The following is a 15,000-nucleotide window of genomic DNA, read 5'->3' on the forward strand; positions in this document are numbered from 1 at the left end:
CATGAATATGCCTGCATGCACTCTTTTTTTTGTCGCCCATTTTTACTGGGTTGCCATATTTGGCAATCCAGTCAGAATATGAGTAGCATTTCACCGTTTTATTTTTTTTCCTGTGTCGGAAAATGAAAAGTTGCGCAATACGTCTTTCCTGTCACTCTTCTGCTAAGCTAGAGACTTCTCCACGTATATTTAGAAGGGTTTCACGGGGTAGTAGAAAAGCGTAGATTTTATCCGATAGACACAGTAGAATATTTATAATTAATTAACCTGCAATAGCGTCGAAGTCATTGTAACGCGCATGACGTTTTAGTGGTCTTTAAACAAAACATATCCTTATGGAGCTCAATAATAGAAAGTCAATAGGTAAACAAGACAGGCGATGAAAAATACTGAAATATCTGGAATCTTGAAAGTGACGAGTAATCGACTTCGACAACAACTGCACCTTTCGCCCGTCGAGCCCTATCAAAGTGAGCAAAATTTCAAATATTTTACTAGTTCAGTTTTGAAAACAAACACCCTGCTAGCAGAGCCTTTCTTTTGCTTGCTCGATTTTGGCGTTCTCGAAAAAGGCTCTGCATGAATCGAGTAAGATCTTTATTGAATATGCGCTGCATGTTGCCAGGATACAGTCTCGAACCCAAGCCTACTATGCCAGATCTCGCCGCCATCTTGGTTTTTCATGGTACATCGGGCTCAATTATAACCATCGGTTTTGTCAAAAAACGGACGCTCGCACTGAAAAAACCGGTTTGACGAGAGAAAACAAGATTGACTAGTCCAGAAGTTCGGGCTGCGGCGGCTTCAAAGAGTTGACGCGATTCGGGCAGAGCCTACTTTTCTCCTCCTCAGTAAAGAAAAAGACAAAAGGAAGCTCTGCTCGCAGGGTGGAAAACAAACTAACACACGACAGATCATAGAGTGACTTCCGACCCAACAAACCGCTCAATATAATTCGTTCATTTCCCTACGAGCAATCACGCAGTACGTAAGAAATTACCGACGAATGTCATCTAATTTTTCTGTCATGGGTAAAGTCTATTTTGTCATCTTTCTTCTATGAATCAAAAAAAAGAAAAACCGGTCTCCTTTGGTGAGCAGCTCGCGCGGGATATCTAACGCTTCCTTATCACTCACAGTGGAGAGTTTGCAGACGAAACTGCTTCTGTCATTCAAAGCGCATCATCTAAAAGCTTCGCACCGATCTCAGCAACAACGTTGTAGGCATAACATACGTTTCTTGTCTGAAGACATTTCCTACCCTATGGAACTTGGCATATATTGAATATTAAAGACGGGATTTGTCGTACACGTATCTAGCCATCCCCTCCTCGGCGGGGATCATACCTAACCCGAGTGAGCGCTGGAAGTCGAACCTAACACGCATCAGATGCTTACGGCGTCAAAACAACTTCTTCATTTCATAACACGCGAAATCACGCTTCGTTTTTCATACTTCGGTACAAAGTCTCCATGATTTAAATATTCATTTGCTATATGGCCCTGTCTCACAAGGACTGGGGAACTACCAAATTCACGAATTTGATTGGCTAAAATCGATATTGCCCGCGGTCTAGATTTTCCCATCTAGACCGGCAATGTTTTGCGGTGAAAATGTTGCAAACTAAAATGCAAAAGTATTGAGTATTTTCTTCTACCAATATTTATTTATGGAAGTGCCAAATAGCATGATGGGAAAAAAAAAAAGGAGAACGAGCAAACTTTGGCAGAATTAAGTTCAGCTCATTGCCGTCCGCAAGCAAAATGTGAGTTAGTACAAACCATTCACATTAAACGAATCGTTTGCCATATAATAAATATCTTATTAACCGAGCTTAGTCAGTATGTATGGGAGAACCTTGTCCTCTGTCGTGACCTCGGTCAAGATTCTCCCATACAGACCTCTAGCTCGGTTAATAAGAGCTAAGTATGAAAGCTTTAAGTATGAAACCTTAATTGTAAGCTGTCAAAGGCGCTATATTACAAACATAATGGCCACCATTGTTGAAATGTTTACGCGCGGTCTCACTTTTTTAGAACAAAGTTAAGTGTTATTTTTCCTTCATAGGATGATCTTCTAAAATCGCAAGAATTCTGCTGTACAGAACTTTGCCAGCGTCGATTCCAAAAATAAAATCTATGTGATTATACTCCTGTATGCAATCCTCAATTATGAGATTGGATATTTGTGGGATCAGAGCACGAACATCGGTTGCATTGGCGAGTCCATCGTTGCCACCATAAAAGAAAGCAGTGGGTGTAGTCATTTTAGTGACGTTATACCCTGGTGGCGAGTCCTGTGTAAATAAAAGATAGAAATCGCATTGAAAGAATTGCACGGTCCAGAAAATATAAAAGCATTGAGAGGTAGTAACACATTATCGCTCTTTCAGTGAGATAATAGTATATAATTAACTTTTCAACCTCGGATATCGGGTCTTAAGAGTTCTAGCCCGGGTTGCTCGAAGTATGGTTAGAGCTAACCAGTGTTAAATACCATGGAAACCCTTAGGTTTTGATACCTCTTAACAAGTGGCTAGCGTTGACTAGGCTTCGAGCAACCGACCCCTGATTAAAAAGGTAACGAGACGCCAAGCGCAGAACTACAACAAGTTGCAAAAATGGTGAGACACTCCCGTTAAAAAACACCTTTTCTACCTTCCCATTCCCACCAAATGTAGAATTTAATCATTTCCCACCTCCCCCCTCCCTCTCCCCCTTTCAATTTTGACCGTTGAAGTTTTCCACATGATTTGGTATTGCTAGCAACATTGATAAGGGGGGGAAGGGGGTCGCAGTGTGGGAGAGATGGGGGAAGCTACTAACGCGTCATGAAGGCAAAGTGTCTCCACTATTTTTGCAACTTGTTGTAGCTCTTACCAATGTCAAATCCATGAACAGGAAAGTACAAGTATTTGAGCTGACAACCGATATTTTGTTTGCCACCTGATTAAGTCTGTAACGAACAAGTACTGGGAGGCTTTGGTGACGAGAGGACTATCATATCTGCCATCAATAGAAGACAGAGAATCTGCCTTGGTCATACCTTACGGTATGGTGAGCTTCTCCCGCTAGTCACTGAGGGGAAAATGGCCAAGGAAAGGGACCTCTTGGAAGAACACAAACAGGAATGTTGGACAAAGTAAGTAAAGGATGGCAGTCCTTAAGTAGCGTTTAAGACTAGAGGCGAATCATGGAGCGATCGGGAACTGTAAGGAAGGGCCTGTCTTTAGGCAGAGCACACACACACACACCATCCCTTGTTCAACTCTATGGAACGCCAGAACTGTCTTATGATACTTTTGGTCATGATACTCGGTGCTTACGTCCTTATATTCGGTGCTTACTTCCTTATAATCGGCGCTTAAATCATTATATCCAGTGCTTACTACGTTATATTCGGTGCTTAAATCATTATAATCGGTGCTTACTTCATTATATTCGGTGCTTACTTCATTATATTCGGTGCTTACGTCATTATATTCGGTGCTCACTTTATTATATTCGGTGCTTACTTCATTATATTCGGTGCTTACGTCATTATAATCGGTGCTTACTTCATTATATTCGGTAGTCATTCTATTATATTGGGTGGTTTATTCGTTCGGTGTCCGCTTCATTATATTCGGTGTTCACTCCATTATATTCGGTGCTTACTTCATTATATTCGGTGCTTAAATCAGTATATTGGGTGGTCATTTTATTATACTGGGTGGTTTATTCGTTCGGTGTTCACTTCATTATCTTCGGTGTTCACTTCAGTATATTCGGTGCTTACTTCATTATATTCGGTCCAAAGTTCGTTATGATCGTCACCAGGCTCCGCTATTGACGGTAATAACCCCACAAAGCAATTCTGCGATTTCCCGCGTATTTTTGAATCTGAAAATGGCGGAAAAGACTCCAATGGCCTCCATTCTGAAGCGACAAAACTTGAGTAATCTAACGGAGGTATTTGAAAAGGAGAAAATCACACCTCACGTAGTTCCACTGTTATCTGCAAGCGAAATGAAGCAGCTGGGTGTAAGTAATAGTTCTGACATGATGAGCTTGCGAATGGAATGTTCTATCTACGGAAAACGAAAGCCTCGAAGAAATCGTTTAGGATCTGGAGCTCCAGAATTCAACATACCAAAGTCAATACTAGAGAATCATCTAGAGGAGGGTTTCAAGATCAAGGAAATTGCCAGTATGTTGTCTGTCTCGGAGAGCACAATTTATCGCCGAATGCAAAGCTACGGACTGAGCTCTCAGGATTTCAGTGATGTTTCAGATGAAGAGCTTGATAACCATATAACAGAACTGTCTAAGGACTTTCCATTTTGTGGGGAAGGAATGCTTAAATTTCTTCTCCAAGAAAGAGGCATTAAAGTGCAAAGAATGCGACTTCGAGATAGCATCCATCGCGTAGATGAAGAAGGAGTACGCGAAAGAAAGAAGGGTAGGTTGCAGCGAAGGGTCTACAATGTGAAGGGTCCCAACCACTTGTGGCATATAGACACAAACCATAAACTTGTAAGGTGGAATTTTATAATCATCGGTGGAATTGATGGCTATAGCCGATTGCCTGTAATGTTAGAATGCAGAGACAATAATAAGTCAGATACTATTCTGGCTTGTTTCTTGGGAGCAGTTGAAAAATTTGGTTTACCCAGCAGAATTCGAACCGATCAGGGTAGTGAAAATGTGGGCATAGTCGACTACATGATATCAAGAAGAGGGACAGATAGGGGTAGTGCTATCACAGGTAAGAGCACCCACAATCAACGCATTGAGAGACTTTGGAGGGATGTCTACCAGGGCGTTCTTGCACTCTACTACAAGTTATTCTACTTCATGGAGGATGAGGGGATATTGGACCCATTGGATGATGTTCACTTGGTTGCTCTCCACCACGTTTACCGGGCCAAAATTCAAGAGAAGTTAGACATTTGGAACAAAGCTTGGTCACAGCACAGAATGCGAACTACGAGGTCGTCACCAATAAGAATGTGGGTAGCAGGTCAACTTCAAAACCCAGTTGGACTAGAATTGCGAAGTGAGCTCATCCCTCACTATGGGGTTGAAGGCTTTATTAGTGAAGGTGGTGACGACGGTTCTGGGAGGCCTATCTTTGACGCCCTCTCATTTCAGTTGAGCAACGACTGTAGACAGGAACTGAACCATGAAATTGCATCGACATGGACATCATCTAACTTTGGAATTGAAGTGTACCTGAAAGCTCTTCATATCGTCAGTCAGTCAGTGCTGTCTCAAAGGAATGCAAATGAATCACCCCCAGAAATTTAACTAAAGTATGCGAGGACGAAACCATATGACTAAGGCAGGATTAAAAGCTATTAACCTCGATAGAGCATTGCATCAGAAATACATGTTCCTGTTCAGTGTTGTTGTGAACTAGAAAGCACCACCTCTATGAAAAATGAAAGGACTGTATTTAAAAAACCGGTTTGAAGGGTTAATAATCAATATTCACTCTCTTGTCAATAGTTGTAGATGCGTTAAGTTGCAGTAGTTTGTACATGTAAGATATCAAAAAGGAGTTCATGACAGGTTATTTACACTACATATCACTATAAAGGAGGGAGCCAATGTAACAACAAAAGTTGCGTTCGAGTGCCGGGTTCTGGTAGGACCCCTTGGAATGGCCAACTTAAACTAGGTTTTTGTTAATGAATTACACTAAATACTGAAAAAAAACATCAACTTTATTTTGCTTTTAACATTATTTGTATTGTAGTACTCTCTGAAGTGACTTCAAAATGTGAACTTTGTCTAACTTTGTTTAAATTATGTGAATTTTGTGTCCTTTATACTGCCAAACTGGAAGTAGGTGACCCACCTTCACTCACAAGAAAAAGCAATGAATTATGCCAAGATGAACCTACCAAGTTAAAAGGCTTGATAAAACGGTAAGAAATGCTGACCCTGTGCCATCGGTACAAATATTTCATGAACTGAAGTTGAAGTTAAAGCATAAATTTCTAGACTCAAATATGTCAAAGGGTGTGAACTGGGCATTTCTTGTTTTCACTTGGAACTGTGATTCTTGGAGTGGCAGTCATGGTTAAGCAATCATCGGGTAAACAACAATAACAGCAAGGTTTTAGAAAAGTCAAAAAAATGATTACAGGTTTCAACCACTAAATCATTCGCAGCCAAAAATAATGTCTTCCCTTGACAAATGACAACAGTAAGATAAAACAAGCCACAAAGTACAAGAATGTTACACATTGCCAAAATAGCTATTTAGAAATGCACAGTCATATAAATCAAATAGCTTCTCGTCAGGTGGAATACTGATCTCAAGTGTGGGTGATGGCAATATCATGGCATTAATACAGGTGTTAGCTATTGGTAGAAAGGACTGTACTGCTGCAGTAAAGAGCAGCGAGGGATGCAATTTAAATCCCAAGAGGGGCTCTTCATCTGACCCCGTTGCAAACCACAATACATGGGCCAGAGTCACTCTCTTCCTCCTTCCACCTGTTAAAACAAGCAAATGACAAAAAATTCAATTCATTTTACTTACAATGTTTATAGCTGAAAGAAAGAAACGAAAACACAAACAAGGAGAGTAAACAAAACCTTACACAAACATTAATATTGGTAGTATGCATTGTTTTTAAAATACATACATGTACAGCACATGTACACCCTTTGTGATGTAATTGAAGATAACCAATCCCATCCTGTCTCTCAACTAGACATTGTAAGATAAATTTTACCAAAAATGTATGCATTACTTAGAGGACGAGACATCAATAATTTTGATCTTTGCCCTTACCATCACAAAGGTTAGAAAATATTTACCAAAAAGCAATAAAGATAGCATGTTAAAACCGACCACAATTGTAGCATCCAAGATAATCACAAGAGACTACAAACAATTCGCAAGTAACACAGATTTTAGTTGATACTACTAAGTATTATTCTCCAATAGTTTCTCTACAGAACCATTAGGGCACATGATTCCATATTCAATAATGACACAGCATGGAACAAGGGAAGGCCTCACTATTGATATTGTGGCAAGTGCAATGATTGAAACTGAAAGAGAAGTCGAAGGATTATCTTGCAGCTTTTCATAGGCTCTTTCCCTCTGTATTTCATGTCAGAACCTTCCATTAATAACCTTACTTGAAACCATTGGCAAGTTTATTGATAGGGTATTATTATTATTATTATTATTATTATTATTATTATTATTATTATTATTATTATTATTCTACTGATAAACTTGACTTGAACCCATGATTGTAGGATTGTGCTACACTTGCCTACTGGCCAAAGAATATTCCAGTTGAGACTATGTACCTTACAACTGTTGTAAACACCAGTACATGAGGTAGTACTTACTTTGTACCTCTCTCAGGTATCTACAGAAAGCACTATACACAATTCCTTCAAAGCGCCTTTGGTTTGATCCATCTTCAGCAAATATTGGCTTTAAAAGGTTTGTAAGTTTCTTGATGGTAAGTTTGGCTGCTGGGCTTGGTCTGAAAATGTGGACAAGGAGTGGCAACTGTTTGCAGACCTGTAAATGTTGAATTTAAAATCTGTTGCTGTTGACTTTAGAAAAATGTAACCTTGCATCACTGTGAAAGAAAGAACTTTTCCTAATTTTTCATACAAATAAAATGTACATCCTTTGTTAACTGCACATGTATCAAAGGACACAAATGAACTGAACTGAATACAAGCCTGTTTACTAATCATCTATGCACTGATTTAGAGAACACAAAAGTAATGACTGATCATCACAGCAACATTCATGTCATTAAGAATTTCAAAATCCCCTTAAAATTTTTTTTTCTTCTCAACACACAATAACCTCACCAAAAAATATTTTTCTGAGATTTCATGTTGTCCTCTTACTAATGTAACAATTTCATAACTACTGTACAAAGTGAAACTTAGTTGCATTTCATAGGTCAGAACAAATTCAATACAGTTCATCATGTCCAACAACAGCATTTTACAGTGAACATGTGAAGCTGGACCATACCATACATATTCCTAATTTGTCCAATCCTTTCTGTAAATTACTATAAGCTGCTGAGGATTGAATGCTGTTAAATATGTTTTCCAGCTGATCTTCTGAAAAAAACTGGGGGACCTTTCCATTCTGAACGATGCTTAGACCTAAAAATCAGTTTAAGCTTTCATTAGGAGATGTTTCATGTCATAACATCAATTTTATTAAACTGTATCATGACTGACATGAAGTACATACACAACTCTCAAATAGCATAGAAACGTCACGTTGTGTAGATGTAAAATAATTGAAATTACGTATAACTATTAAGCTCATCGATACCAAATTACTAGCAATAATTACATTTGGAGTAAATCAAAATACATTAACATTGCAGACAGATGCAGATAAATAAAATCACTCAAATGACTTAAGTACACTACGCAAAACACTAACGAAAGCAACATAGTGGAGGCACTAATTACAGAAAAAGCTATGTAAAATACACATTAATTGTAGATAATAGGCTACTGTGGGTGCTTCACTATAATCCTCTTCACCTTCTAGGGCTCAAAATAAAGCTCTGCGTATTGACTTATGTAACGCTAGTTTGGGCAAGTTACATACTTGCGAAAGGGAGGCAATTCCATACTTTTGCACCAAAGCAAAGAAAACAATTCAGCTGTTGATTCAGAAGTGAAAATTCAATGTGATATTTGCCACAAGAGGAAGCCCTTGTATTGTACCATGTACCAAGTTACACTTAAGAAATCTTTCAGAGGTTGCTTCAGTTGCGGAACTATTTGATAAACACATGAAGTGTGATACATCTTCAAAGAAAAGTAGTTGAATGGTTAGTATTTTCAAAGAGATAAAAAAAGGAATGACATGCGTTCGTGGATTCAGAAAATCATACGCAATACACGCTTTTGAAGCAGCAGTAATTTATTCTGGTGGGTTTTTGCGGCCTGAACCCAGGCAGTCAAACCATATGTCAAAGGAAATACTACTATAACCAAAAATACTGTTTTACTATTGTAAATACTGTTTATAACGAAGTAACCCTAACGCAGCATACATCCCAGGTCAGTGAAAGAACTTGGTGGTCAAGGCTTAATGACACACTAAGGGCATTGGAATGGGGATCACAGACAAAAATAATTACACTTCTAATCAGTGTGAGTTTTATTACCCACCAATTATCACTCCAACAATATAATAATCATCTGCAAGAAGTTCACGAATGCCATTGTCAAAATACTTTTCTTTAATTGCTGTGAGTATGAGCCGGAAGAACTCTCTCCTCGGGCCCCCATAGTCACGTGCTTTCTAGAGAAATAACAGATATTTAGTACTTGTTGCTGAAAAACATTCTCATCTGAATGTAATAAAGGGGTGATAATTGTAGTCAAGTGGTAGAATTACCTGAGGAATACACTGCAGTATTTGACTACACTGACCAGTTTTTTTGTGTGAGAGATTTGACACATGTTAACATCATGATGTGAGTATTTTGTACAACTCCTGCCAATAACAAACTAACAGTAGGAATAAAAAGCACAGCTATTTAAGCAGCAATGCAAAGGTAAGCACAAAACAACGAGGAACACTTGAATCAACACTTCAAATACACAGCAATGAACATTACTAACAAAATATTCCTTATTTGCTTTTTTCAACAATCACATAATACAGTTCACTTTTGGGGGTACTTGCATTAAAACAATGGATGTTCAGTTCACTGAAGCATGATACAGTCCCAAGGGCAAATAACTTGTATTGTTGTTATGTAAACCCCCGTCCTCCCCCCCCCCCCCCCCAAAAAAAAAAAAATACTGCCTTGTGGGATGGTGAAAATAGTAAATTGGAGAGATTACTGCAGGCATTAAGGTGTTGCTTACAAAAAACCTTACAGAAAGAATCAACTTGCCTCCCCATAAAAAGAAACCTCCAACGTGAGGCGAAGGTTTTCCAGAGCCCCTATTTCCTCAAATGCTGTTTCAAGTAGATTCATTCTGTCTACATTAATGTAGTTTGTCTCCCCCTCTAAGACTTCACTGTCAGATTCTAATTCCAATTTCCTGCCAGTAACAATGACTTGCTGCATACATCGGAGAACTTCCACGGGGTTGTGTACATTGTTTGTGCGGCAAAAGGTTACAACCTTTCCAACAGCAGTATCAATGTTATCTTGTTTCTCTTCAAGTACAGGTACAGGTGAGTCAGAAACTTCAATGACTGGGTTTGCTTCCTGTATTTGTTGTGGAGCTTGGGACATCCCAGGATTCACTGACGATTCACTTCCAGAGTCAGCATTTGCTGTGCCTTCTACAATGCACCCAGTTATGCCATTGTCACCCTCTGAGTCTGAACCACTATTAAATCCAACTGTACACATGTAAAAAGAGTGTGTTCTGAGTTCACTCATTGGGAATTCTTTGTTGCAAGCCATGCATTTCTCTTTTACTTCACAAGAATTCTGCGGCAAAAGAGATTTAGTGGACAGATCTTTTTGAATTGGTCTCAAGTAAATTTTGGATTGCCCTCCTAAATTACTTCTTATTTCTTTGGCAGCCCAGGAGCACTTAAGAGGTGTTAAATCCCGGCAATTTGGTAGGCAATGTAGCATCTCAAATCCTCCTGCTTCACGTAACTGAGGAAACCCCTTCACATCACCTACATCGTCCTTTTCACTCGAGACAAGCTTCTCATACACTGCACTTGCATCATCATCTAAGAGTAGCTTGATCTTTTTTACTCCTAAGCCAGCTTTGTGCAAAGTTTGTTTCTCAACAGCTGATGGTGTTTTGCACTGATACCTATCTGCAAGGCACACAAAGTGAACAGTCCAAGTTCGTAGATAAGGATGTTTCTTGCTTCTACTTTTAGACTGCGACCGAGGACCCCTAGGATTGAAAAGACGCATTCGTTCCTCCAGTACAGCGTCAGCTAAAGGTACAACGCCGTTTCTGCTTGTTGAGGCGCTTCCAACACTTCGAGAGCCAAACGATGACCTGCTACTGTTCCCTTCGTCTTCTTTACAAAGTTCACGCAATCGAACTCGATCTCCAATCGCAGTTACACCAAGTCGTTCTATTTCCTCATCACTCATCGACTGTACTATCGAAGGAACGATTCTTTCTCGTCGAAATACTGCAGCCAGCGTTTCAAGGCTTAGTTCCGTCAAGATGTCATCCATTTTTTCGCGCTTCCACAAAGCAAAATACGGAATGTTTTTTGGGAGCCTGGTGACGATCATAACGAACTTTGGACCGAATATAATGAAGTAAGCACCGAATATACTGAAGTGAACACCGAAGATAATGAAGTGAACACCGAACGAATAAACCACCCAGTATAATAAAATGACCACCCAATATACTGATTTAAGCACCGAATATAATGAAGTAAGCACCGAATATAATGGAGTGAACACCGAATATAATGAAGCGGACACCGAACGAATAAACCACCCAATATAATAGAATGACTACCGAATATAATGAAGTAAGCACCGATTATAATGACGTAAGCACCGAATATAATGAAGTAAGCACCGAATATAATAAAGTAAGCACCGAATATAATGACGTAAGCACCGAATATAATGAAGTAAGCACCGATTATAATGATTTAAGCACCGAATATAACGTAGTAAGCACTGGATATAATGATTTAAGCGCCGATTATAAGGAAGTAAGCACCGAATATAAGGACGTAAGCACCGAGTATCATGACCAAAAGTATCATAAGACAGTTCTGGCGTTCCATACAACTCGCGCACATGGAATAACTGCTAATTACCACACTGATGTTGTAAGATGTTTCAATCGAGTATCGAAAGAAATTTTACGATACAATTTTGCGTGGTCTCACATTGCCGTGCGTAGTGATTAGCTAAAAAATCTCACGACATAGCAAAATTCAACCAATTAGAAGCAAACGCTAAATCAAGGGCGCTCTTCATTCGACAATTCCCTTTGAAAATTCCAAAAATTTCCAGTGGCGAATGAAACAGTATTTTCCGGATGGTCGCTCAGTCCGTCCTACGCCATCTATGTTTTCGAGTTTCGCTCCAAATTATGGATTGGTTGGTTTATAAATAGAGCGATTCATGGCAGGAGAAACTGGTCCCGAGTACGAAGGAACCAATGAGGTGGAATTTACCGCGTTTTTCGAAAATCCGGAACTTCAGGAAGACTTCGCGAGGTATACCTAACCTTCAGGTTTTCCCGGGATATTTCGGTTTCAATCGATTCCTTACCCGGTTATTTTCCCAGGAGTTATGAGCCTGTTAATTCTCCTCACAATTTCAATGAAATGTCAGTCAGGCAGGTAGTCAGAATGAAGATGATTATCAGCTTAGGGAGGTGTGATTGTGATGTAACACCAAATTCTCATCACTACCCTAAAAAGAAATCTATGGCACTTTTTAGGAGAATGAACACTTTGATCTTGGGGATAAAAGGGTTAACAAACGTTTCCCGCCCATGCCTAGCAACGGATTCTCACGTATTTGCTTTGCTTAGTGATTGGCCCCTTTGGTCGTCTGCATCGAATCTGATTACTGAAATTACAACGGTTCACGTTTTACAGCACTCACCGCAATCACCGCTTTAAATACGAAAGTAATGTAAACGACAGTAAAAATAAATTGGAAAATCGTACCTGATGATAACGTTCTAGGTTTCCTTTCCTTCCATAATCAAACATTCGACATTTCCCCGATGTTATTATCTAGCAAACAAGGCCACAAGGAAAATTAACGAAAGGACACGGTAAAAAAAAAAATCACAACAACAAAATAGACTACATAGAAAAACACGAGAAAAAGTCATGTTGATACATACTTGGCTAAAGTGAATGACGTTTTTAAAAGAAGTGCCTGCTGGCCAATTTGACATATAGACTGGCACGCGACTCTGCCAGGGAAAGCAAAAAATGGTCATCAAATTAGCGACTTTCGCTGTTTAAATTGATTTAATAAATGTCATTAGTAATGCACGTTAATGATAAATAATAAGTACGGGTAATCAAATTGCGACGAGTGAAATTAGGGAATAAATTCACGCGCATTTTGTCCAAAATCATTTCGGACAAAACGCAAGTGAAATTATTCCCTAATTTGACGAGTATACCAATTAATTAGCTATTAATATCATGGGGAACAAACCACGTTCATAAGACGCCATTTTGGCACCGTGGGAAAAGTTGCCATGGCAACATTGTAATTTCACATGTGAAATAGACCACTTTCAAAAATACCATCTAATCTGTGTTTGCCCTCCAAAATTTTGCATAAGCATTGTTTCCAGTTTCTCTTGGGACTTACAATGGTCCCAAGAGAAAATAAAAACAATGCTTACGCAAAATTTTGGAGAGCAAACAAAGAGTATTATGGTCTTTTTGAAAGTGTCCTATCACAAATTAACGCTGAAACTTCGCGCCAAAATTAAGGAGTAATTTGTCACCCAGTTTATTATGAACGTCATTTAAGTGTCAACTGTATTAAGCGGTGGGTTACTAATTGGGGAAACTGCTGTACAGAAATAAATCATATAAACTCGTGGAGCGAGTTTCTATCGAGTGTCGTAAAACCAAAACCAAAATAATTACTTTGGCCAATCAAAAAGGACGGAGACAATCCAGTAAACCAGTCAAAACTCGAAGAAAATTACACGTAGCCGACACAAAGCGCGGGAAAATGTGCACGTGCAAGCCACTATTGGTTTTGGTTTCCCTTCTGATTGGTTGAAAAAATGGCGCGAGAACTTTGAACCAATCACTGAGTGAAGTAATGCAAAACCAAAGTAATTAGCTAATTACTTTCGACACTCAATTGAAAACCGCTCTATCACATCGCACGTTGCTTCATTGTCACCACTAAAAACTAAAAACCAGATTCCAGTCAGTCAACAGCTGACTATGAGAGTTCGTAGTCCAGTATTGCGCATCTTTCGTTTCTTAGTACAGAAACTTTGTTGCAAAAGCTTGTTCGCTACATTGCAATTACAAACGCTGACTGACGCACCAAGGATCCAGAGGCCCAAACAGTCACCTACTTTCATTAAAGGACGTACGGGTTTGAAGCTTTAAGTCCTTGAGACCGACCGTTCGAATTCAGAAGACGCAAACCCACCATCACTAGTCCTCCGACCGCTATCACCCTTAATTTTTGCAAACGCCTATCATCCTCTGCAAAGGAGTAAAGGGTGTTGTGAATTTTAAGTTTGCTTCCCGAGCAACCTGGGTCTCAGAGAAAGAACCAGGCTCAGAACAAGGAAAGCGTTTTTTGCTGGAACCATTTTCCACAACGTTTCCGTTTTAAGTGACGTACCATGTTGTTATCTCGGTCATCAAAGCCAAAGATAGTTTCTGTGATATCATAGCACTTCTTTCGACTCAATTTGTTCTCACAGAAGCCAAGATCTAGTAGAAACTGGACAAAGCGGCCTGAGAAAACTTCCGTTTTGCCCAGTGGATGGAAAAGTTGCTGAAAAGATGAGAAAGAAATTCTAGACTCATATACTATAATAACACGGACCTTGAATGAAAAAATAGTTCATTTCAGGTTTTGGGAGGATTACATAATGAAATTCAAGTTACTTAGCACAGGCGTCACATGACCTTAACCAAAAAGTAATACATGAAGTTCTTATGCCGCGTTCGAACTTTAACGCCTAAGGAGACTCTTAATGTAGATGCATTGGACCTGTATGCGTCATCATGGACTTCTGACAATGGAAAGCAAGGAGATGTTTACAAATCGGATAGCAGACTGAGAACACTGATGCCGTGGTCCAGTGGCTGTTGGGATTCCATCCCGCCAATGCAAACCCGACAGCGACTGGACCACTGGACCAGCCAATCCCCTCCAATCACCATCAACTCGATTTTCCATCCACACTCTCTTGGAATCAAATCTACCTCACTTTATAATTAATTAGCCAACTGATTGTCTCCTTCGAGTTGGGTTTCTTAACGCTTCGTGTCAATTTGACACAAAACCTTGAATCTGTATT

The 15,000-nt window shown here is 39.4% G+C and overlaps 2 protein-coding genes across 3 annotated transcripts in view; both read right to left on the reverse strand.

Annotated features, from left to right (window-relative positions):
- Positions 1-1,646: 1,646 nt before the first annotated feature.
- Positions 1,647-15,000, reverse strand: part of LOC138042598 (lipase member K-like) — a 19,556-nt gene continuing 6,202 nt past the window's right edge. The window contains exons 4-7 of one of the 2 annotated variants that reach the window (XM_068888545.1): positions 14,316-14,471; positions 12,829-12,900; positions 12,647-12,715; positions 1,647-2,297 (exon numbers count right to left, since the gene is read on the reverse strand). In XM_068888545.1, coding sequence (XP_068744646.1) covers positions 2,052-2,297; positions 12,647-12,715; positions 12,829-12,900; positions 14,316-14,471 — 543 coding nt within the window. In that variant the 3' untranslated portion in view covers positions 1,647-2,051. The remainder of the gene's footprint in view (positions 2,298-12,646; positions 12,716-12,828; positions 12,901-14,315; positions 14,472-15,000) is intronic. The other variant, XM_068888546.1, reaches the window with a different exon arrangement.
- LOC138042596 (uncharacterized) lies at positions 5,688-11,410 on the reverse strand. Its single transcript, XM_068888542.1, has 5 exons — positions 9,909-11,410; positions 9,175-9,307; positions 8,009-8,145; positions 7,360-7,537; positions 5,688-6,486 (listed from the first exon to the last, which is right to left on the reverse strand). Exons 1-5 carry the CDS (start codon positions 11,235-11,237, stop codon positions 6,227-6,229), a joined length of 2,037 nt encoding a protein of 678 aa, XP_068744643.1. The 5' UTR covers positions 11,238-11,410; the 3' UTR covers positions 5,688-6,226.

Source organism: Montipora capricornis, chromosome 3 (genome assembly GCF_036669925.1).
Source record: "Montipora capricornis isolate CH-2021 chromosome 3, ASM3666992v2, whole genome shotgun sequence".
Lineage (NCBI taxonomy): Eukaryota > Metazoa > Cnidaria > Anthozoa > Scleractinia > Acroporidae > Montipora > Montipora capricornis.

What these genes read in the sequence shown, in the direction of transcription:
- LOC138042596 (XM_068888542.1), bottom strand. Translation starts at nt 11,237, where the DNA reads ATGATCGTCACCAGGCTCCCAAAAAACATTCCGTATTTTGCTTTGTGG. An exon ending in ACAAATTAGGAATATGTATG is followed by an intron (nt 7,538 to 8,008) that starts GTATGGTCCAGC and finishes CAACATTTACAG; the next exon opens with GTCTGCAAACAGTTGCCACT. An exon ending in ATACCTGAGAGAGGTACAAA is followed by an intron (nt 6,487 to 7,359) that starts GTAAGTACTACC and finishes TTGTTTTAACAG; the next exon opens with GTGGAAGGAGGAAGAGAGTG.